At 43.8% G+C, this 24,090-nt stretch overlaps 1 protein-coding gene across 12 annotated transcripts in view; it reads left to right on the top strand.

The window, feature by feature from the left end:
- The window catches only part of LOC130290327 (distal membrane-arm assembly complex protein 2-like), a 61,863-nt gene extending 38,261 nt beyond the window's left edge, over positions 1–23,602 (top strand). For 2 of the 12 annotated variants that reach the window (XM_056537800.1, XM_056537801.1), the window contains exon 2: positions 22,100–23,599. In XM_056537800.1, the coding sequence (XP_056393775.1) occupies positions 22,103–23,311 (1,209 nt within the window). In that variant the 5' untranslated portion in view covers positions 22,100–22,102 and the 3' untranslated portion in view covers positions 23,312–23,599. Of the gene's footprint in view, positions 1–6,731; positions 6,850–9,247; positions 9,691–15,112; positions 15,255–19,866; positions 20,543–22,099 lie in introns of those variants that run through there. The other 10 variants (XM_056537804.1, XM_056537799.1, XM_056537798.1 and 7 more) reach the window with 10 other exon arrangements.
- The last annotated feature ends 488 nt before the right edge of the window (positions 23,603–24,090 follow it).

Raw genomic sequence — 24,090 nt, forward strand, 5'->3', positions numbered from 1 at the left:
CACTGGCAGAGAGGCCCCAATGCCACTTAAACCAGTCTATGGGCCGCACCCCCCCACAGACACGGCAGCAACGGACGCCGCACAGCACCACACCAGTCGTTCCCCCTGTGGGCACTGGTGTCGCGGCGGTGGTGGTCGCCGCCCAGTGCTACGCAATTTTATGCTAGGGACATTAGGGACCCACTCTAAATAGGTGGCCTTGACGTGGCGAGTGGACTTGTACTTTTTGATCAAAACGTATATTCTAACAACCTGTTAGTTTTTGATATTATGCTGAGAAGCAATTAGATCATTGTGCAAGATTGTAGATGTGCGACCATGTCTGTCTTCTACCTGAATTCAGATTTGGAAATTACTTCTATTAAAAAATCTTAATCCTTCCAGTACTTTTTAGCTGCTGAATACTACATAGGAAATTATTTTCTCTTTGGAACACAGAGCTCTCTGCTGACATCATGACCACAGGGCTCTCTGCTGAAATCTCTGTACATTTAAGGCTAGGATTCCACTTGGTTTTTTGTACTGGGTTTTTTGGGTAGAAAAAAATGCATGAAATAACGCCAGTGCAATTTCCTGGCGTTTTCTCATTTGTGTGGAAATTGCACCTTGGCATATTTTTTTTTGGTACCCAAAATTTGTTGGGTACCCAAAAAAAAAAAGGATGCAGTAGCGATGGAAAAATTTTATTTTAAAGAAATGTATATATTTTATAACAAAATTTGTATTGTTTTTTAATAAAATGTGTTTCACTTTTTTTCTCTATTTTTTTTACATTTTTTAGGTAGTACTACTACTCCCAGCATGGAACTCACTAGAGATGAGCGAACTTACATTAAATTCGATTTGTCACGAACTTCTAGGCTCGGCAGTTGATGACTTATCCTGCATAAATTTGTTCAGCTTTCAGGTGCTCCCGTTGGCTGGAAAAGGTGGATACAGTCCTAGGAGACTCTTTCCTAGGACTGTATCCACCTTTTCCAGCCCACGGGAGCACCTGAAAGCTGAACTCATTTATGCAGGAAAAGTCAACTGCCGAGCCGAGAAGTTCGTGACGAATTGAATTTACTGTAAGTTCGCTCATCTCTAGAACTCACTGTTCCATGCTGGGAGTAGTAGTTCCTGTACTAATAGACAAATCGTCCCGGGTCTCAGTCCTGACACCCGATGCGATCGTCCATAATATAGTAGAGATGCGGAGCGGCTCTATACAGCGCTCACATCTCTGCTCTGTACTCCGGCCAGTGATGTGAATAGAACATCACTCATATTTACCACCCAGAGGGGTGATTGGCCGGATGGTGGCAGCCAATCGCAGCTCTGAGGGAAATATGAATGAGTTGCCGTCCGGAGTATAGTGCAGAGATGTTAGCGATGTATACAGCCGCTCCACATCTCTGCCATAGACAGGATGATCACAGCGGGTGTCAGGAGTGATTTGTTCTTACCTGCAGGTACTACTACTCTCAACATGGAGCACACTCTGCTCCATGCTGGGAGCTGTAGTACCTGCATTAATAGACAGATCGCAGCGAGTGTAACTTCTGACACCTGTTGTGATCTGTCTATTAATGCAGGTACTACAGCTCCTAGCATAAAGCAGAGTGTACTCCATGTTGGGAGTAGTAGTACCTGCAGTTAAGGAAAGATCACAGCGGGTATCACTACTGACAACCTCTGTGATCCTCCTGTATAATGTATAGATGCGGTGGCCACTCTTCTATGGTCCCCTGCACTCACGTATATATACACATATTCATATTTCCCACAGAGTTGTGATTGGCTGGAACCATCTGGCCAATCACAACTCTCTGCGGGAAATATGAATATGTGTATATATACGGCAGTGCAGGGGACCATAGAAGAGTGGCCGCCGCATCTATACATTATACAGGAGGATCACAACGGCAATCTGTCAATTAGTACAGGTACTACTACTCCCATCATGGAACAGTGTGTTCCATGCTGGGAGTACTAATGTATCACTGGGGAATTAATCTTCAATAAGAACACCCCTTTCCCCATGAGACTACTCACTGTCAGGGTGTATTGATAAAGGTGCCCTTGGAGAGAGAAAATATACTATATATGAAATTAAGGAACATCCAATAAGGCAGTGATGCAAAAATAATATATAACTTTTATTCTAAATCTTTAAAAAAGAATTAAAAAGTCCATAGCTAACAGTCTAGTTGGTCAACACAGGACCGTGCTCATGAGATGGGTGTAGGGTAACAGGTGAATACCTATATCTAAATAGTCCTACCTCATCATAGGACTATCCCTCACTGCATATAGTGTGGATGGGGGTAGGGTTTAGTGATTAATCTCTCATACTCCTGTCCTGGAGTAGTCCTATGATGAGGTAGGACTATTTAGATATAGGTATTCACCTGTTACCCTACACCCATCTCATGAGCACGGTCCTGTGTTGACCAACTAGACTATTAGCTATGGACTTTTTAATTCTTTTTTAAAGATTTAGAATAAAAGTTATATATTATTTTTGCATCACTGCCTTATTGGATGTTCCTTAATTTCATATATATAACATGCTGGGAGTAGTAGTACTACCTAAAAAAAATGTAAAAAAAATAAAGAAAATGTGAAAAACACACACACTACATTTTTATTATTGTCGGCTACATTTTTAGGTCCCCGCCCGCCCACATAAATTGATCCCTGTTTAAAAAGTAATAAACATTTTGTTATAAAAAAGATACATTTCGTTAGATACAATTTTTTCCTTCACTGCTGCATCTTTTTATTTTTTATTTTTTTTAATTGTACCCTACGAAATGTTATTAAAAAATGTATCTCCATCACTCTTTTGGATCACTAAAGTCCAAAAAAAGAATAAAAACCGCCTGCAAAAACGCCAAAGTTAAAACCCACATATCGTTTTTCTTGGCTTTTTTTCAACTTTTTTTTTTTTACACTTTTTATGTCCCCATAGGGGACTATCTATAGCAATCATTTGATTGCTAATACTGTGCAGTGCTATGCATAGGACATCGCACTGATCAGTATTATCGGTCATCTTTTGCTCTGGTCTGCTCCATCTCAGACCAGAGCAAAAGACCCCGGGAGACGGCCGGAGCCAGGTGAGGGGACCTCCGGCCGCCATGCTGGATGATCGGATCGCCGCGGCCGGGCTGCTGATAGCAGCTGGAACCTGCCATGTATGACGCGAGCACCGTTCCGATGCTCGCGGTCATACACAGGACGTAAATGTACGTCCTGGTGCGCGAAGTACCGCCAAACCAGGACATACATTTACGTCCGTGATCGTTAAGGGGTTAAAATGGACAGAGATGCCAGCAGAGAGCACTGTGGTCATGATGTCAGCAGAGAGCTCTGTGTTCCATAAAGAAAACAATTTCCTCTGTAGTATTCAGCAGCTAATAAGTACTGGAAGGATTAAGATTTTTTTAATAGAAGTAATTGGCAAATCTGTTTAACTTTCTGGCACCAGTTGATTTAAAAAAAAAAAAAAAAAAAAAAGGTTTTCCACCGGAGTACCCCTTTAAGGGGCCATATTCAGGTATCTAGTATCATTAAGATTAATTCAGTGCCCCCATAGTATCGCTGCACCTATCTTCCCTAAAGTGCATAAAGTGCCCAGATCTGCAGAGTAACAACATATATAATAGGTCCTTAACAAAAATTGTGCAGAATTCCAGCTCACAAAATTATATAATATAAAAGTCCAAAATGTATTTCACATAATTAAAAATTTTAAAAATGAAAACCAAAATAAGTTTTTTTTTAAAAGCATAGCAGAAACGCTGACGCATTTTGAACCATAATGGTTCTTAGTCATGGCACAGCACTGCTGGTCTTTATTTCTATACATATATATATATATATATATATATATATACATAAAAACATATATAATAGACCAGAGAAAAGAGATATAGGAATTAAACATATATTAGAGTTACGTATGTAAATACATGGTGGACATGGTGAGAGGATACATCAGTGTTTCCCAACCAGGGTGCCTCCAGATGTTACAAAACTACAAATCCCAGCATGCCCGGACAGCCAAAGGCTGTCCGGGCATGCTGGGAGTTGTAGTTTTGCAACATCTGGAGGCACCCTGGTTGGGTAACAATGGTATACATAGTATACAAGTGGATAATTGTAGTTTTGCAACATCTGGAGGCACCCTGGTTGGGTAACAATGGGATACATAGTATGCAAGTGGATAATGGCCTATGTGACATAGTGATATAAGGGGGAGATTTATCAAAACCTGTGCAGAAGAAAAGTTGTCCAGTTGCCCATAGCAACCAATCAGATCGCTTCTTTCATTTTTCACAGGCCTTCCTAAAAACCAGAAGAAGCGATCTGATTGGTTGCTCTGGGCAACTTTTCCTCTGCACAGGTTTTGATAAATCTCCCCCATAGTGAATAAAAAACGAATGACAATGTGACTTGTGATCATGTGTTCATGCAGATTTAATACATATATATGACAGATTAAAAAAAGTACACAATCAGTGTAAAGATCCTATATTAAAGCGGATTATATTCCAAATAGGTCATATGCATGGGTGTCATGTCATGACCACCCTGCATATGATAAATTATAAGTACGTACTTACAGGTATCAAGGGAATTACAACAAATGACGTAACTGTAGGACACGGCTGTCTGTGCATTGTTTCAATGTGCAGGGCGGTTACTTCAAGTCTATGATCAGTATAAGCAATCTAATGTTTGCTTATAAAAATCTATGTGCAGTGCGGTTACTTCATGCTTATGCTACAAGTCTATGATCAGCATAAGCAATCTAATGTTTGCTTATATAAATCTATGTGCAGTGCGGTTACTTAATGCTTGTGCTACAAGTCTATGATCAGTATAAGCAATCTAATGTTTGCTTATAAAAATCAATGTGCAGTGCGGTTACTTCATGCTTGTGCTACAAGTCTATGATCAGTATAAGGAATCTAATGTTTGCTTATAAAAATCAATGTGCAGTGCGGTTACTTCATGCTTGTGCTACAAGTCTATGATCAGTATAAGGAATCTAATGTTTGCTTATAAAAATCTATGTGCAGTGCGGTTACTTCATGCTTGTGCTACAAGTCTATGATCAGCATAAGCAATCTAATGTTTGCTTATAAAAATCAATGTGCAGTGCGGTTACTTCATGCTTGTGCTACAAGTCTATGATCAGCATAAGCAATCTAATGTTTGCTTATAAAAATCAATGTGCAGTGCGGTTACTTCATGCTTGTGCGACAAGTCTATGATCACCATAAGCAATCTAATGTTTGCTTATAAAAATCAATGTGCAGTGCGGTTACTTCATGCTTGTGCTACAAGTCTATGATCAGTATAAGCAATCTAATGTTTGCTTATAAAAATCAATGTGCAGTGCGGTTACTTCATGCTTGTGCTACAAGTCTATGATCAGTATAAGCAATCTAATGTTTGCTTATAAAAGTCCTCGAGAATTACTTCAAAGGTGTAAAAAAAATAGTTCTAAATATAAAAATTGCCTCACTTTTCCTGTTTGTGAAATAATAATAAAAAAATAATTTTAAATAAATATAAAATATTAACACCACAAGTGGAATTGTCAGATCTATTGCAATATAATGTTATTGATCCCAAATGGCGAACAACATAAATAAATAAAACTGCTGATTTTCCATAACCTCATATGCAAGAAAAAAAATTAATAAATAGCAATCAAAAAGTCCCATCTACTTCAAAATGGCTCTGTTTAAAACTTCAGATCATGGTGCAAAAAAGAGGCTTTATATAGCCCTGTAGATGGGGGGGATGACTGAGCAATAATAAAGTTAACATGTCAGTTTTACAGTAAAGTGGTCTCCTGTGCCCATTGGAGCTGTATTTGTGCCCACCCTAAGTGTCTGATGGAGCATATACAGTTTCATGGTATCTATGACCATTGTTGCTGTATTGGAGCTCCCTCTAGTGGCCTAGAGAGCATATATACAGCTCCTTGGGCTCATTTGACCATAAGATCGTTATTGGGTGCCTCCTTATGCCAGCCCAATTATTTGCAGCTCCATGACCTCTTTTGGCCCTTTTAGGCTGAACCCGGTGGAGCCCACATATATTCAGCTCCATGGCCTCCTTTCCTGCCTATGATAAGTTCCTGACAACCTTGGCATCTCACTGCTGTCAGCGCCTTTGCTGTTCTGCTGGTTTCTCCTGAATCCCATAATAATAATGGTTCCTTTACTGATAGAGCAGCAGCATATGCCGCAGTACAATCCTTGTCATAGCCCTCTTCTATAGTTTGCCCATGTTACTTAGGGTAACCTCTTCATCCTATTAAAGGACATGAGGGCATTTACTAATCTTTTACTACGTAGTCTGGTTTTTACCCTGTTTTTTTCTACTTCATTTTTGACTGTGCGACAAATTTACTAAATTGTTGCACGGCGTTAATAAATTTGTCACACGTAGGCAAAAGTGGGAAATTTACTTCATGTAGTAGAAAAAATAGTCTGTTCCTTTTTCCTTCTGTCTGAATAGGTTTGGCTGCTAGGTTTCCTTTTGGACCTTTAGCTTTTTCCCCACATCTAAATAATTCAATAACTAAATTGTAGTCATGGCTCAGAATAGTGGTAAACGGCGTTTAGTGTGTGTGTTTGTGTGTGTGTTTATTACATTTTTTTAACACTGTTTTTTCTCCCTAAATGTACTTACTCTTTTTTTATTTATTTTTGTTACTTCTTCTACAGATCCGTGTATCCTGTGGACTCCTTCGGATTCGGTGGACTACTTCGACGACCAGCGTTTTTCTTTGCTTGATGTTAATAAAATGGTTAATGAGGGCTTGTGGGGGAGTGTTTTTTTGTAATAAATTTTTTTTTAAACCTGTTGTGTTTTTTTTTTTTTTACTTAACTAGACAGGCTTAGTAGTGGAAGCTGTCTTACAGACGGAGTCCATTACTAAGCCGGGCTTAGCGTTAGCCACAAAAACAGCTAGCACTAACCCCCAATTATTACCCCGGTACCCAACGCCACAGGGGTGCCGGGAAGAGCCGGTACCAACAGGCCTGGAGCGTCAAAAATTGCGCTCCTGGGCCTAGGCGGTATCAGGCTGGTGTTATTTAGGCTGGGGAGGGCCAGTAACAATGGTCCCCGCCCACCCTGGTAACGTCAGGCTGTTACTGTTTGGTTGGTATTTGGCTGAGAATAAAAATAGGGGGGACCCTATGTGTTTTTTTAAAATATTTAATTATTTATTTAAAAAAAAAAAAAAAACGCATAGTGTCCCCCCTATTTTTATTCTCGGCCAAATACCAACCAAACAGTAACAGCCTGACGTTACCATGGTGGGCGAGGACAATTGTTACTGGCCCTCCCCAGCCTAAATAACGCCAGCCAATTATCGCCTAGGCCCAGGAGTGCCATTTTTGATGCTCCAGGCCTGTTATTACCGGCTGTTCCCGGCACCCCTGTGGCGTTGGGTACCGGGGTAATAATTGGGGGTTAGCATTAGCTGTTTTTGTGGCTAAGCCCAGCTTAATAATGGACTCCGTCTATAAGACAGCTTCCACTACTAAGGAAAAAACAACAGGTTTTAAAAAAAATTTATTACAAAAAACACTCCCCCACAAGCCCTCGTTAACCATTTTATTAAAATCAAACAAAGAAAAACGCTGGTCGTCGAAGTAGTCCACCGAATCCGAAGGAGTCCACAGGATGCACGGATCTGAAATGAGAAGAAAAAAAAAAAATGGGTTAGTACATTTATTATCACCTGCTCACACATCTCCCGCCCCGCACGACTACAACTGCCAGCATGCCCTTACAGTAAGGACATGCTGGGAGTTGCAGTTGTGTGGTGCAGGAGTTGTGTGGGCAAGTGACAAGCTTGTCCCCTGCCCCCAGCTGCAGGACTACAACTCCCAGTATGCCCTTAGGTAAGGTGGGGCGGAGGCCGTGCACAGTGTTGTTATAGTATTGCAACATCTGGAGGCACCCTGGTTGGGAAACACTGTTTTAGGCCAGTGTTTCCCAACCAGGGTGCCTCTAGATGTTGCAAAACTACAACTCCCAGCATGCCTAGACAGCCAACGGCTGTCCAGGCATGCTGGGAGTTGTAGTCTTGCAACATCTGGAGGCACCCTGGTTGGGAAACACTGTTTTAGGGCTTGGGCAACTTACCGGCTTCCGTAGGATCCAGCGCCGCACGACATTGCCGCGCGACAGTGCCACCCGCGGATCACCGTCACCGATCGTCGCTGGAGCCTCAGAAGGGTAAGTAAACGTCTTCGCCGGTCCCCTTCAGCTGTTTAGTTTTGCAACAGCTGGAGGACTACAGTTTGCAGACCACAAACCAGTGGTCTGCAAACTGTGGCCCTCCAGCTGTTGCAAAACTACATCTCCCTGCATGCCTGGACAGCCAAAGGCTGTCCAGGCATGCTGGGAGTTGTAGTCTTGCAACATCTGGAGGCACCCTGGTTGGGAAACACTGTTTTAGGCCAGTGTTTCCCAACAAGGGTGCCTCCAGATGTTGCAAAACTACAACTCCCAGCATGCCTGGACACAGCCAAAGGGTGTCCAGGCATGCTGGGAGTTGTAGTCTTGCAACATCTGGAGGTACCCTGGTTGGGAAACACTGTTTTAGGGCTTGGGCAACTTACCGGTTTCCGTAGGATCCAGCACCGCACGACAGTGCCGCCCGACGATCTCCGTCACCGATCGTCGCTGGAGCCTCGGAAGGGTAAGTGAACGTCTTCGCCGGTCCCCTTCAGCTGTTTAGTTTTGCAACAGCTGGAAGACTACAGTTTACAGACCACGAACCAGTGGTCTGCAAACTGTGGCACTCCAGCTGTTGCAAAACTACAACACCCAGCATGCCCTGACAGACAAAGCCTTTGGCTCTCAGGGCAGGAGCCCGGGCTGACATTACAGTGCAGCCGCCCGGGCTCCTCATACGGTCTCCCCGCTACCCCCCTTGTCTCCCGCCCGCGCCACTCAGCTCCCGCTGCTACAAGACTACAACTCCTAGCGTGTCCTCACTGTAAGGGCATGCTGGGACTTGTAGTCTTGCAACAGTTAGCAGACAGATGGAATTTGTGTGGCGCTGGCAGGTGAGAGGGGGGGATGTAAATCACTGTAGTGTCCCTGTAGCGCAGTGAGGGTATCGCGGAGAAAGTATGTCGGAGCCCGGGCGGCAGTAGCTTTTCCTGCTCCATGTTGGAGCTGGAGTAAATTTAGTCAATTTTTACGGCCGTTGTGACAGTTTATTGCGCAGCTGCGACTGTTAATAAATACCTGACCACTGCAAGTCAAAAATGAAAACTAGCGTAAATCAAGCGGGAAAAAAAAATTTTACTTTCTAGCTCTTGCTAGAGAAAGTCGCACAGAAAATAGGGTAGGCGCAATTGCGACAATTTTGCGCCAAAAATAGTCAGAAAAAAATGACTAAACCCCTTAGTAAATGCCCCTCCCATATTGTGTTTGGCAGTAGTACATGAAGCCAACGGCTGTCCGGGCATGCTGGAAGTTGTAGTTTTGCAACATCTGGAGGCACCCTGATTGGGAAACACTGGTGTAAACTCTTCATAAGAGCGGAGGAGGTCACATGACAGGAAGTAAGTCTGTTGATGGCTACCATGGCAACCCCAGGGAGAGTGAAATGCCTACAATACAATGCTGCTGTAGTTACTGATCAGTAGGAGAGAACATGTAAGTATATATATAAGGCATTATAACTACAGGGTACAATTACATGACCTTGTTTAACCTATCCCAGCTCAGCGTCGCGAAAAGAAAGGCCCCTCTGGGATTGGTTGCTATGGGTAACAAGGGCAAGTAGGTGCATGTTTTTTAGTAAATTTGTCCCATTGTGCACCAGAATCTGTCCATACCAAAAACAAGCAGACGCTACAGACATGCCTATTTTTACACCAATTCTCTTTTCGTGTATTGCGCGCCATAAAATACCTCCGAGTGTATTCACATAACGATTTTTGCATCCGTATAAAGTATTGTTGTAACGAATGGCTTAAAATCCTATGCTTCTCCATTGGATGTGTATCTGTCAGACATATGGTAGTTTGTTTTCAGACGTTTTTGTCTGTTTCATAAAAAAAATAAGGAATTGTCTCCATTTTAAAGTAAAACGATAGGTCTAGATAAACCAGGGTGCCTCCAGGTGTTGCAAAACCACAACTCCCAGGATGGCCGGACATCACGAACCCCCCCCCCCCCCCCCACCCAAAGCGGGGGCCGCCACGCTCCCTCAATATATCTCTATGGGATAGCTGTTCAGCTTCCCATAGAGATAGTGAAAAACGTACATCCCCTATCTGGGCATGCTGGGAGTTGTAGTTTTGCTACAGCTGGAGGCACACTGGATGATAATAATACTATTATCGTCCTTTTAGGTTTTTATATATTTTTTTTACACTGCATAGAAAATATTTTTATAAAAGAAAATGAAAAAACTAAAAGTATAGAACAGTGTTTTCCAACCAGGGTGCCTCCAGCTGTTGCAAAACTACAACTCCCAGCATGCCCGGACATCACGACCCCCCCCCCCACCCAAAGCGGGTGCCGCCACGCTCCCTCAATATATCTTTATGGGATAGCTGTTCAGCTTCCCATAGAGATAGTGAAAAACGTATCCCCCTATCCGGGCATGCTGGGAGTTGTAGTTTTGCTACAGCTGGAGTTTTTTTGTTTGTTTGTTTTGTTTTTTACACTGCATAGAAAATAGCTTTATTTAAAAAATTGAAAAAAATAAAAGTATGGAACAGTGTTTTCCAACCAGGGTGCCTCCAGCTGTTGCAAAATGACAACTCCCATATAATGGATTATAATAATACTATTATCGTCCTTTAGGTTTTTTTTTTTTAACACTGCATAGAAAATATTTTTATAAAAAAAAAAGAAAAAAACTAAAACAGTATAGAACTTTTTACATGTGTATAGAACAGTGTTTCCCAACCAGGGTGCCTCCTGCTGTTGCAAAACTACAACTCCCAGCATGCCCGGACAGCCGTTGGCTGTCCGGGCATGCTGGGAGTTGTAGTTTTGCAACAGCTGGAGGCACCCTGGTTGGGAAACACTGATCTAGACACACATAAAAAGCAGTTACAGATGATAATTTGCCATTTCTTGAAGAAAGGAAAGCGCTTCATAGTGTGATAGCGCTATAGCGCAAAATATAAATGAACAGAAGTGCTCCCGGCGGTGGTTGTACTGAGCCACGTACAACAATGGTAAAAGCTTCTAGGGCAGTATTAGGCTGGGTTCACATCACGTTTTTCCCCATACGGGAGCGCATACGGCAGCGGGGAGCTAAAAACTTGAGCTCCCGTATCCTGCTGCATGCGGCCCGTATGTAATTCATTTCAATGAGCCGACCGGAGGGAACCGGTCAGCTCATTTTTCCCCGTATGCGGTTTTCTACCGGACCTAAAACTGTAGTCAACCAAGGTTTTTGGTCCGGTAGAAAACCGCATATGGGGAAAAATTAGCTGACCGGTTCCCTCCGGTCGGCTCATTGAAATGAATTACATACGGCCGTATGCGCTCCCATATGGGGAAAAAACGTCATGTGAACCCAGCCTTAGGGTACGTTCACAGGAGCGGATTTTCGCAGCGTATTCGCTGCGGATCTGCTGGTGAAGGCCCGCTCTATGCTGTCTTTGCATGTGCCTGCTGGTAGTGGCAATACGCGGCTACGAGCAGACACACTGCAATGTACGAGTCGCAGTGTACTCGCACATCGCAGGAGCTCTCTGCCTAGCTCAGAGCAAGGAGAGCATCCGCGATGTGCGAGTACGCCGCGCACATTGCTGCAGGGTGTCTGCTCGTCGTGGCGTATTGCCGCTACCAGCAGGCACATGTAAAGACAGCATAGAGCGGGGCCTTCACCAGCGGATCCGCAGCATAAAATCCGCTGTAAATCCGCTCGTGCGAACGTACCCTTAGCCAGGATCCAGCAGCTGCTACAAAGGAAAATTAAGCAACCACAAACCCCCCCCCCAAAGGAAATCTCAGGATGAAGCAAGGTGCATGGATCCCGTTCAGGGATAAGATAGTTTATTACCCACATGCAACCAAAAGCTTCCCATGCGTAACTGACCTACGCCAAAACTATAAATGCATCAACGAAGAAATGCGTACAGAGGTCATTGATGAGGCAAAACTTTATTGACATAAATGCTATAACAAACAAGACAAAGATAAAATCACATAAAATAGAAAGTTCTATGGTGGAATCTGACACAGAATGGGGCTATGCACGCCAATAATGAATGTGCAACATGCAAAATGCAGCGAGGGATAATAAATATGCTCACTACTCCTGAAAGAGAGGGAACATAGCAGCAAAAAATAAGGTGCACTACTCCTTTAAGAGAGGAGACATTGCCGCAGCAGCATGAATAAAGTGCAGTATAGAAAGTAAGTAAACCATCCTGTACTTAATATAGCAGCAGTAGTAGGATAAAGTACATTTGGTAAAGTACAAGCTGCTCAATCCTAAAACAAGCATAAGTGCAGATGGGTACAAAATGTAAACACTGGTTACCATTAGTGACAGCAAGTGCAACGTGCAGGGCTCCAACACCCAACGTTTCGCTCCAAGGCTTCTTCCGGGGCGACGCCCCGGAAGAAGCCTTGGAGCGAAACGTTGGGTGTTGGAGGCCTGTACGTCGCACTTGCTGTCACTATTGGTGCGACGTGCAGGCCTCAAGCTTCATCTGGCATATCTCCTGATGAAGCGCACTTCCGCGAAATGAATTTGCCATTTCGGACAACCAATATTTTATGTAAATGGTTAACCCAACTCAAGGATCACACTACATAAGGGTTGTCCATATAGTCTGTTACCATGGAAACATATATTCTGCACATGAGCATTGGGCACAAAATTGTAGGATTCTTTAGGCTTGAGAGAAGCTGAAACGTTGCCGGACACTTTGATGGAATAAAAGCTTCTCACTTTTCCTCACCATTTGGGAGTGCTGCAGTAATTCTTATTTGCGTATATTTATATATATCTGCTTCACTAGACAATCTCTTCAGAAGAACAGGAAAGCTAGGTGAGTACTGTGAGTCCTGCACTGTATACTGCCTGCCACCCAGCTTTTCCACTCTGCTGAAGAGAATATAAAGCAGCCATATCGGAGCTCTTCAGGGGACTTGGAAAGCTAGATGACATGCAGTACACAGTTGAGGCTCCCAGAACTTCCCTAGCTTTCCCAGTCTCCTTCAGAGCAATATCTATCTGGTAAAGCAGCCATATTGGAGCTCTTCAGGAGACTGGGAAAGCTGGGTGGCATGCATATTGCAGTGATAGGCTGCTTGTTCACCCTGTACTCCAGCGCTGCCATACCCTCTCCCTGTCCCAGAACTGATGTTCTCTCTTCCCCTAACTTTTCTCTTAACCCGCAATAAATCTTCTCTCACCTGCTTGTCCCATCCCCCCTCTTTGTCTCCACATTATATATTCTCTGCACCTGCCTGACGGACAGTTAAAGGGGTACTCCGGTGGAAAACCATTTATTTATTTATTTATTTTTAAATCAACTGGTGCCAGAAAGTTAAACAGATTTGTAAATTACTTCTATTAAAAAATCTTAATCCTTCCAGTATTTATCAGCTGCTGTATGCTACAAAGGAAGTTGTGTAGTTACATAGTTACATAGTTAGTACGGTCGAAAAAAGACATATGTCCATCGAGTTCAACCAGGGAATTAAGGGGTAGGGGTGTGGCGCCATATTGGGGAAGGGATGGGATTTTATATTTCTTCATAAGCATTAATGTTATTTTGTTCCAGGAATGTATCTAATCCTGTTTTAAAGCTGTTAATTGTTCCTGCTGTGACCAGTTCCTGAGGTAGACTGTTCCATAAGTTCACAGTTCTCATGGTAAAGAAGGCGTGTCGCCCCTTGAGACTAAACTTTTTCTTCTCCAGACGGAGGGAGTGTCCCCTCGTCCTTTGGGGGGGTTTAACCTGGAACAGTTTTTCTCCATATTTTTTGTATGGGCCATTTATATACTTATATACGTTTATCATATCCCCCCTTAAACGTCTCTTCTCAAGACTAAACAATTGTAACTCCTTTAATCGCTCCTCATAGCTAAGATGTTCCATGCCCCATATTAGTCTCTGCACCCTTTCCAACTCCGCAGTGTCCCTTTTATGGACAGGTGCCCAAAACTGAACAGCATATTCCAGGTGAGGCCGTACCAATGCTTTATAAAGGGGGAGTATTATGTCCCTGTCCCTTGAGTCCATGCCTCTTTTTATACATGACAATATCCTGCCGGCTTTGGAAGCAGCAGCCTGACATTGCATGCTATTCTGTAGTCTGTGATCTACAAGTACACCCAGATCCTTCTCTACCAGTGACTCTGACAGTTTAATACCCCCTACAGTTCTTATCAGTCTGACCACAGTGTTCTCTGCTGACACCTGATGCCCGTATCAGGAACTGTCCAGAGCAGGAGTAAATCCCCATAGCAAACCTATCCTGCTCTGGACAGTTCCTGACATGAACAGAGGTGTCAGCAGAGAGCACTGTGGTCAGACTGGAAAGAACTTCACAACTTTCTCTGGAGCTTACAACAGCTAAGTCCTGGAAGGATTAAGATTTTTATATAGAAGTAATATGTTATAAATCTGTTTAACTTTCTTCACCAGTTGATTAGAAAAGAATTGTACCCTTTAAATCATACTTTCCCATGACATTGGTCAGGTGGCAGGATATTTAAAACTCCTGGGCAATCTCCGCAGCCCAAGAGTAACAACATCAGTAAACCTGCATGGGACATCCGGTACATCTCCCAATCGGGCTACTCTTTGGCTGTGGAGATAGATATTGTCAGAATCGGGACATCCCTAAACTGGGTTATATTTTTCTTGGACATATAAGAAAACGTGTACCAAGTTTACTGGCAATTTGTCATTCAGGGTGTATGGAAAGCTGAGTGACAAGCTTTCTTTTAGTGGCTGCTCTATAAATGACCAATCTGGGTATCCCAGGCACATTACATTCTGGAAGCGATCTTCTTATATTGAATAATTTATAGTGCTGCCGAGAGTCTTGGGTTATTCAGGAGAATAAAGTCACTTGTGAGAAAGGAAGGAGGAGAGAGGGGAAAGGAGGGGGGAGACCGCCGAATCCTCTACGGTAATCAAGTAAATAGGAGGAGGCAGCGGGGCAGACTGGGAGTGGTGAGGATACAAGTCACTGGACCGATGCTGGAATTATCTGTGCCACATCTGTGTAAGGTAAGCCGGGCTGCCTGTCACATGGAGACCCCGATATTACCAGCTCCATTTCCATAGCGGACCACTGGAAGAAGGCAGACTGCAAAAGTCCATGTAGCTGCTAGTGAGGTTATAAATATCCCTGTGCATGTAGATCTGATACTCTGCACTGTAGGGTTTTACGGTGTCAGCTATGATGAGCCGCATCTCTTTGTCTCCACAGCTGATCTCCCTGGGAATGTTTAGTCATTGGGGAATCTGTGTCTAGAGGAGCCGCTGCTTCATCATCATCATCATCATCATCACTATGGGACACTTTCATGGTGATGAATGGCAGGGTGGAACTGTCTGCTAGGTCCTACGACCTCCAGCTGTTGCAAACTACAACACCCAGCATGCCCGGACAGCCGTTGGCTGTCCGGGCATGCTGGGAGTTGTTGTTTTGCAACAGCTGGAGGCTCACACTTTACAGACCACTACGCAATGACTGTCCGGGCATGCAAAGAGTTGTAGTTTTGCAACAGCTGGAGGCCCACACTTTGCAGACCACTGTGCAATGGCTGTCTGGGCATGCAGGGAGTTGTATTTTTGCAACAGCTGGAGGCCCACACTTTGCAGGCTGCTATGCAATGGCTGTCTGGGCATGCAGGGAGTTGTATTTTTGCAACAGCTGGAGGCCCACACTTTGCAGGCTGCTATGCAATGGCTGTCTGGGCATGCAGGGAGTTGTATTTTTGCAACAGCTGGAGGTCCACACTTTGCAGGCTGCTATGCAATGGCTGTCTGGGCATGCAGGGAGTTGTAGTTTTGCAACAGCTGGAGGCCCACACTTTGCAGGCTGCTATGCAATGCTGTCCTGGCATGCTGGGAGTTGTAGTTTTGCAACAGCTGGAGGCCCACACTTTGCAGACCACTGTGCAACGGCTGTCTGGGCATGTTGGGAGTTGTAGTTTTGCAACAGCTGGAGGCCCACACTTTGTGGACTACTGTGCAATGGCTGTCCGGGCATGCAAGGAGTTGTAGTTTTGCAACAGCTGGAGACCCACACCTTGCAGACCACTGCACTAGGTGATTTTTGTTAGATTGAAGTCTTTAGTAGATATAAAAAAAATATATATATTTTTATAAATAATATTTTTGTTATTTTATTCAGAGTAGAATTGTACATAAATACATAACATTAATCATCATAAAACAAGATTTCATTCCATACAGACAAACATCTATGTGATGCAACAAACCCAAAAATACATCACAAGCATAATCATCGCTTACAAAAAATACATTTCACAGATTTCTCAAAAATATTGTTACGGTATACATTTCTTTATATAACCCCCTCTACCAGGAGCGGGAACAAAATTAATAAATAAAATAATGTAAAAAAATATATATAAAAAAAAGACATAAAATAATCTATAAAAATAATCATAAAAGCAAATATAAAAAGTCAAGCGGTACAAATATTTGGTGGAAACTGCTAATTATTTTTTGGCACAGAACCCTACTGTTTCTGGCTGGCTAATTATTATTATTTTTTTTGTGTGTGCCCTTTTTCTTTTTACCACCTAGGAGTTTCTAACGCATAAGGGTGCGGACAGGGAAAATTTACTATTATAAATGTGTCCAAAATTAAAGGAATTATCCAGGAACAAAAAACAGTGTTAATTATTTAAAAAATAAAAAGCACCACACCTGTCCTCAGGTCGTGATGTTACAACTTGGCTCCATTCACTTTAAAGTAACTGAGGTGCAATACCACTCACAACCTGAAGACAGGTGTGGTGCTGTTTTTTTTTTTTTTTTTTTTTTTTTTTAATTAGTTCAGTGTTTCTAATCCTGGATAATCCCTTTAGAATTGAAGTGGGTGGAATTTCCAGGCCAAATCTGTTGGAAAAAAAAATCAGCTTTAAAATTCTGCTACATGCAGTAAACATTATACACCAAAAAGCATCCTGTGGGACAAAAAATCCCAACAAGGAAATCCCAAACTAGTAATGAATTCAAGTATATACACCAAAAAAAGGATTACTAGATATCCACCACAAGTATTAGGAAACGTACAAAATCTTTATTAATCACATTAAACATACCGTATTTTTCGCCCTATAGGACGCACCGGCATATAAGACGCACCCAATTTTAAAGGTGCAAAATCTAGAAAAAAAAGATTCTGAACCCAAAAGTGATCTTCAACCTGCGGACCTCCAGATGTTGCAAAACTACAACTCCCAGCATGCCCAGACAGCCGTTGGCTGTCCGGGCATGCTGGGAGTTGTAGTTTTGCAACATCTGGAGGTCCGCAGGTTGAAGACCACTGGTATAGGAGGTTATACTCACCTGTCCCCGCCGCTCCGGACCGTCACCACTCGTCACCGCTGCCCTGGATGTCGCCCTCCATCGCTGTCGCCGCGTCCCCGGGGCGTCCCCAATGCTTCGGACTTCTTCTTCCCCGGGATCCTCACTCTCCGTTGCCGCCATCACGTCGCTACGCACGCCGCTCCTATTGGATGACGGGACGGCGTGCGCAATGACGTGATGACGAGGAAGGAGAGCACCGGCCATGCAGGGGATCCCGGCACGGAGCCGACACTGAGGAGGCAGGTAAGGTCCCTCCCGGTGTCCTGTAAGCTGTTCGGGATGCCGCGATTTCACCGTGGCGGTCCCGAACAGCCCGACTGAGCAGCCGGGTTAGTGTCACTTTCGCTTCAGATGCGGCGGTCAGCTTTGATCGCCGCGTCTGAAGGGTTAATACAGGGCATCACCACGATCGGTGATGCCCTGTATTAGCCACGGGTCCCGGCCATTGATGGCCGCAGGGACCGCCGCGATAGGTGTATATTCGCCGTATAAGATTGTCCAACTCCCCCCCCCCAGTTTTGGGGAAGAAAAGGTGCTTCTTATACGGCGAAAAATACGGTACATAAAAATACATAAAAACGAAGAAATGACACAGCAAAGTAACACCATGGATAGCATATACCAAAGGTAAGTCGTAACAAAATATAGGTAGGTAGTTCAGATACAAGGTGTCCTTCAGAGGGCCACAGGTAGTAAAGTAAAGCAAGGTAAAAAGTACACTGGAGGCCTAGACCTGACTAACACAACAATACCATATACCATATGACATGACAGGTCTTACCCAGGGATATGCACAACCCCTACATGTGTTTCCTGAGGAAGCTTGAAGGAGCGAAACATGTAGGGGTTGTGCATATCCCTGGATAAGACCTGTCATGTCATATGGTATATGGTATTGTTGTGTTAGTCAGGTCTACTGCTTGCAGTATTTGTGGAATCTAATAGATGTCAATGGAAGGTCCTGATTAGAGATGACCGAACTTACAGTAAATTCGATTCGTCACAAACTTCTCGGCTCAGCAGTTGCTGACTTATCCTACATAAATTAGTTCAGCTTTCAGGTGCTCCGGTGGGCTGGAAAAGGTGGATACAGTCCTAGGAAAGAGTCTCCTAGGACTGTATCCACCCCGCCGGAGCACCGGAAAGCTGAACTAATTTATGTAGGATAAGACATCAACAGCCGAGCCGAGAAGTTCGTGACGAATCAAATTTACTGTAAGTTCGCTTATCTCTAGTCCTGATGAAGAAGAACGGACTTGTCAATTAATAATCTGATAATTAATAATAATCCTCATCAGGACCTTCCATTGACATCTATTGAGTAGAATTTGAGGTCAAATCTACCTCAAATAACCCAGTGTGCACTGGTTTCCTCATGGAAAAGTAGAGTAAATTTCACAAGGAATTTCCTCAGTTTGCATGAGCCCTAAGGGTAAGGTCACACATAACGGATCCACAGCGTATTTTACGCTGCGGATCCGCTGGTGATCCAGTCCATAGTGTGCCTCCAGCTGTTGCTGCCTCGCCTTGCCCCCTGGCCTGCTTGCAGTGGCAATCTGCCACACGGGCCCGCGAGTCGCCGCACGCATGCGCAGTGTACGCAGACATCACAGCTGCTTCGGACGGCTGGAGGCACACTATGGGTTGGGTCACCGGTGTATCCACAGCGTAAAATACGCTGCGGATCCGCTGGTGATCTGACCCATAGTGTGCCTCCAGCTGTTGCCACCCCCTGCCTCGCCTTGCTTGCAGTAGCAATCCAACGCTCTGAGCTGCCACACGGGCCTGCGAGTCGCCGCCGCCGCATGCGCAGTGTACTCAGACATTACGGCTGCTTTGGACAGCTGGAGGCACACTATGGGTTGGGTCACCGGCGTATCCACAGCGTAAAAAACGCTGCGGATCCATTACATGTGACCCTACACGAAGGGTGTGTTCACACAGCTGAATGTCCGTGCGGAATTCCACTGCATTCCGCTGAAGTTGATTTCAAGATGATTCTCCTGCACTGTGCACACGGTGGAGTTTCTGCCCTGAAAATCACGATTCCAGCGTCCGCAAAAAGAATAGACTCGTCTGTTCTTTCTCACGATTTGTGCTTGGAGGTGCATTGCCGTCTATGAAACTACTCATTTCTGAGCGGTCCTAGCGCCGGCCGGATTAATAAAATGTGCGGAATGTCCATACGTGTTTTTATATTTTATGCCGTGTGAACATGGCCTAAGGCACAAGTTTCCCGAAAATGATCCTTTTTTTTTACCATTTTTGGCAGATTGAACCTTTTCTAATCGAGGGTTTATTACTGGAAACCTCCAGGCAGCGCTGAATGGTTTTGATGGACTAACGTGCAGGAAATTAGTCAAGGCTCAAGCTCTCATTGATGTGAACTTCTGATATGTTTGATCTGGCCGAAGATCCCTTTGGGGGCATTTTCTATTTTAAAGGGGTATTCCAGGAAAAAAACAATCCGCTGCTGAAGTTGAGTTGTTCTTTTCTGTCTGGAAACAGTGCTCTCTGCTGACATCTCTGCTTGTCTCTGGATCTGCACAGAGTAGAAGAGGTTTGCTATGGGGATTTGCTTCTAAACTGGGCGGTTCCTGAGACCCGTGTCATCAGAGAGCACTTAGACAGAAAAGAACAACTCAACTTCAGCAGCTCATAAGTACTGAAAGGATTAAGATTTTTTAATAGAAGTCATTTACAAATTTGTTTAACTTTCTGGAACCAAAAAAAAAAATCCCTGGATAACCCCTTGAAATGTAACATTGTTTGGGTATATTGGCCCAGTTCAGTGTTTTTATGCTTTGTTACTTTTTCCTCTTGGTATTATGATATATGGTGTAGTGTGATCCCACGCTTCCTGAACAACAATATGGCTGACTGGAATTTATGACATTATTATGTCCCCTTTCGTATGATCATAAGACTTGCGTAAAGGTGGCCCTGAGGTAAGATGTTGTTTTGGATATCGGAACCTTCAACCAGCACCATGAAAAATGGAAGTCTTCTATATAAGAAAGCGCCATTGATTTGTGTGGCTTACTCTAGATCAGGAGTCTCCATACTGTAGACATCCATTTGTTGCAAAACTACAATTCCCAGCATACCCGGACAGCCAACGGCTGTCCGGGTATGCTGGGATTTGTAGTTTTGCAGTGTGTGATAGTCCACAGTATGGAGACCATTGATCTAGATGGATTACAAATACCAGTATGGGCCATTTTTAATATGGGGAATCTTTGTTGGCAAATCGTATAATAACAAATGGTCTTATTGGGGTACTCTGGCGCTTAGACATCTTATCCCCTATCCAAAGGATAGGGGATAAGATGCCTGATAATGGGGGTCCCGCCGCTGGGGACCCCTGTGATCTTCCACGCTGCAACCCATTAGAATCAGCCCCCGGAGCATGTTCACTCCGGGTCTGATTACTGGCGATCACGGGGACGGAGCGTTGTGACATCATGTCTCCACCCCTGTGTGACATCACGCTCTGCCCCCTCAATGCAAGCCTATGGGAGGGGGCGTGACAGATGTCACACGGGGGCGGAGCCGTGACATCACACGGGGGCGGAACCGTGACGTCACTATGCTCCATCCCCGTGATCGCCCGTAATCAGACCCGGAGCGAGCACGCTCCAGGGGCTGATTTTAATGGGGTGCGGCGTGGAAGATCACAGGGGTCCCCAGCGGCGGGACCCCCGCGATCAGGCATCTTATCCCCTATCCTTTGGATAGGGGATAAGATGTCTTAGCGCCAGAGTACCCCTTTAAACCGGTACTCCGGTGGAAAACTTTTTATTTTTTTATCTTTATTTAAATGAACTAGTGCCAGAAAGTTAAACAGATGTGTAAATTACTTCTATTAAAAAATCTTTACCCTTCTAGTACTTATAAGCAGATGTTTGCTACAGAGGAAATTCTTTTCTTTTTGAATTTCTTTTTTTTTTTTGTCTTGTCCACAGTGCTCTCTGCTGACACCTCTGTCCGTGTCAGGAACTGTCCAGAGCAGCATAGGTTTGCTATGGGGATTTTCTCCTGCTCTGGACAGTTCCTGATACGGGCATCAGGTGTCAGCAGAGAGCACTGTGGACAAGACGAAAAAAGAAATTCAAAAATAATAGAATTTCTGCTAATAAGTACTGGAAGGGTAAAGATTTTTTAATACAAGTAATTTACAAATCTGTTTACCTTCCTTGCATCAGTTGATTTAAAATAAATAAATAAATGTGGACAAGACAAAAAAGAAATGCAAAAAGAAAAGAATTTCCTCTGTAGCATACAGCTGCTAATAAGTACTGGAAGGGTAAAGATTTTTTAATAGAAGTCATTTACAAATCTGTTTAACTTTCTGGCACCAGTTGATTAAAGAAAAAAAAACGATTTCCACCGGAGTACCCCTTTAAACCTTTTCACTTTTATTTTTCTAGTGTCTGGCTATATAGGTGGCTTGTATACATGGTGCTGGACTAATGATGTCTATATATATGTGATTATTTTTCCAGCCCATGCAGCATTCAGCCATGGTAAGATGCCGGAAGTTCAGCATCTCGGTCATCGCCCTGCTTTCTCTCCTTGTCACCAAAATTTTCATTGACTTTACTTACACTCCTCTCAAACTGTCTGAACCATCATCTATCTCCCCAGGACCCGATAGGAACCCATTGACCATGTTGGAGCCCTTACAAGATGACGAGAAGTCGTCATTGGCAGCTCTTCATTCCTTGGCGCAGAGCTTAAAAAAACTGGTGCCCGCCGCCGGGTCCTATTGGAACATGGAGCAACATCAGCTACTGGATTTAAAGAGGCCGTGGGCATGGAACTGCAGCAAACCCACGCCGCAGATAAACCCGCCCGAGCCGTATTCCGAACTCTTATTGACTTTTCGAACTCAGGATCAATGTCGAAACCACAGAATGATCATAAGTCAACCGGACAAATGTCCGCACAACAGGACTTTTCTTCTTCTGGCCATCAAGTCGTCTCCACAGAACTTCGCACAGAGACAAGCAGTAAGGGGCACCTGGGGGGCAGAGAAAATGTATGGTGGGAAGCACGTAAGATTAGTCTTTCTCCTGGGCACCATGCCAATGCTTGATCTATCTCCTCTCCTGGAGTATGAGAACAGTCAGTCTCATGACCTTCTTCAATGGGACTTTGCAGACACCTTTTTTAACTTGACATTGAAGGACCAGCTCTTTTTAGGTTGGGCGAGGACCTATTGTGCCAAAGCCACCTACATACTAAAAGGAGACGATGATGTTTTCGTCCGGACACCAAACCTTGTGCATGTTCTGACCTTACTGAGCAGCCATAGGCATCACCCGCTCTATATGGGACACGTAGTCAAGTTGGCCAAACCATACAGAGACCCTAAAAGTAAATACTACATCCCTACATCTTTCTATATGGGCATGTACCCACCTTATGCAGGAGGAGGAGGGTATGTGTTTTCTGGATCTCTCACCCCCTGGCTCTACTTGGTGTCCCATTTCGTCTTCCCGTTTCCCATTGATGATGTCTACACTGGAATGTGCTTTATGGCTCTGGGGGTGAGACCGGTCGGACACCCTGGTTTTAAGACATTCAATACGCCAAAGAAAGAGCAGTCGTCCACTTGCTTGGAGAAAAACCTTCTTTTGGTACATCAAAAAAGCCCCAAGGAACTGCTGAAGATGTGGGGGGAGGATTTGGAGCCGACACAGCAGTGCTCATAGCGTTGCTTTAAAGGGGTATTCCAGGAAAAAACTTTTTTTTAAATTATATTTATCAACTGGCTCCAGAAAGTTAAACAGGTTTGTAAATTACTTCTATTAAAAAATCTTAATCCTTTCAGTACTTATGAGCTTCTGAAGTTAAGGTTGTTCTTTTCTGTCTAAGTGCTCTCTGATGACACCTGTCTCGGGAAACGCTCTGTTTAGAAGCAAATCCCCATAGCAAACCTCTTCTAAACTGGCCGTTTCCCGAGACACTTGTCATCAGAGAGCACTTAGACAGAAAAGAACAACCTTAAAGGGGTATTCCAGGCAAAAACTTTTTTTTATAAATCAACTGGCTCCGGAAAGTTAAACAGATTTGTAAATTACTTCTATTAAAAAATCTTAATCCTTCCAATAGTTATTAGCTTCTGAAGTTGAGTTGCTGTTTTCTGTCTAACTGCTTTCTGATGACTCACGTTCCGGGAGCTGTCCAGCTCCTATGGGGATATTCTCCCATCATGCACAGCTCCCAGGACGTGACATCATCATTGAGCAGTTAGACAGAAAACTTCAGAAGCTAATAACTATTGGAAGGATTAAGATTTTTTAATAGAAGTAATTTACAAATCTGTTTAACTTTCCGGAGCCAGTTGATATATAAAAAAAAGTTTTTGCCTGGAATACCCCTTTAACTTCAGAAGCTCATAAGTACTGAAAGGATTAAGATTTTTTTAATAGAAGTAATTTACAAATCTGTTTGACTTTCTGGAGCCAGTTCATATAGAAAATAAAGTTTT

The sequence above is a fragment of the Hyla sarda genome, chromosome 9 (assembly GCF_029499605.1).
Source record: "Hyla sarda isolate aHylSar1 chromosome 9, aHylSar1.hap1, whole genome shotgun sequence".
Classification (NCBI taxonomy): domain Eukaryota; kingdom Metazoa; phylum Chordata; class Amphibia; order Anura; family Hylidae; genus Hyla; species Hyla sarda.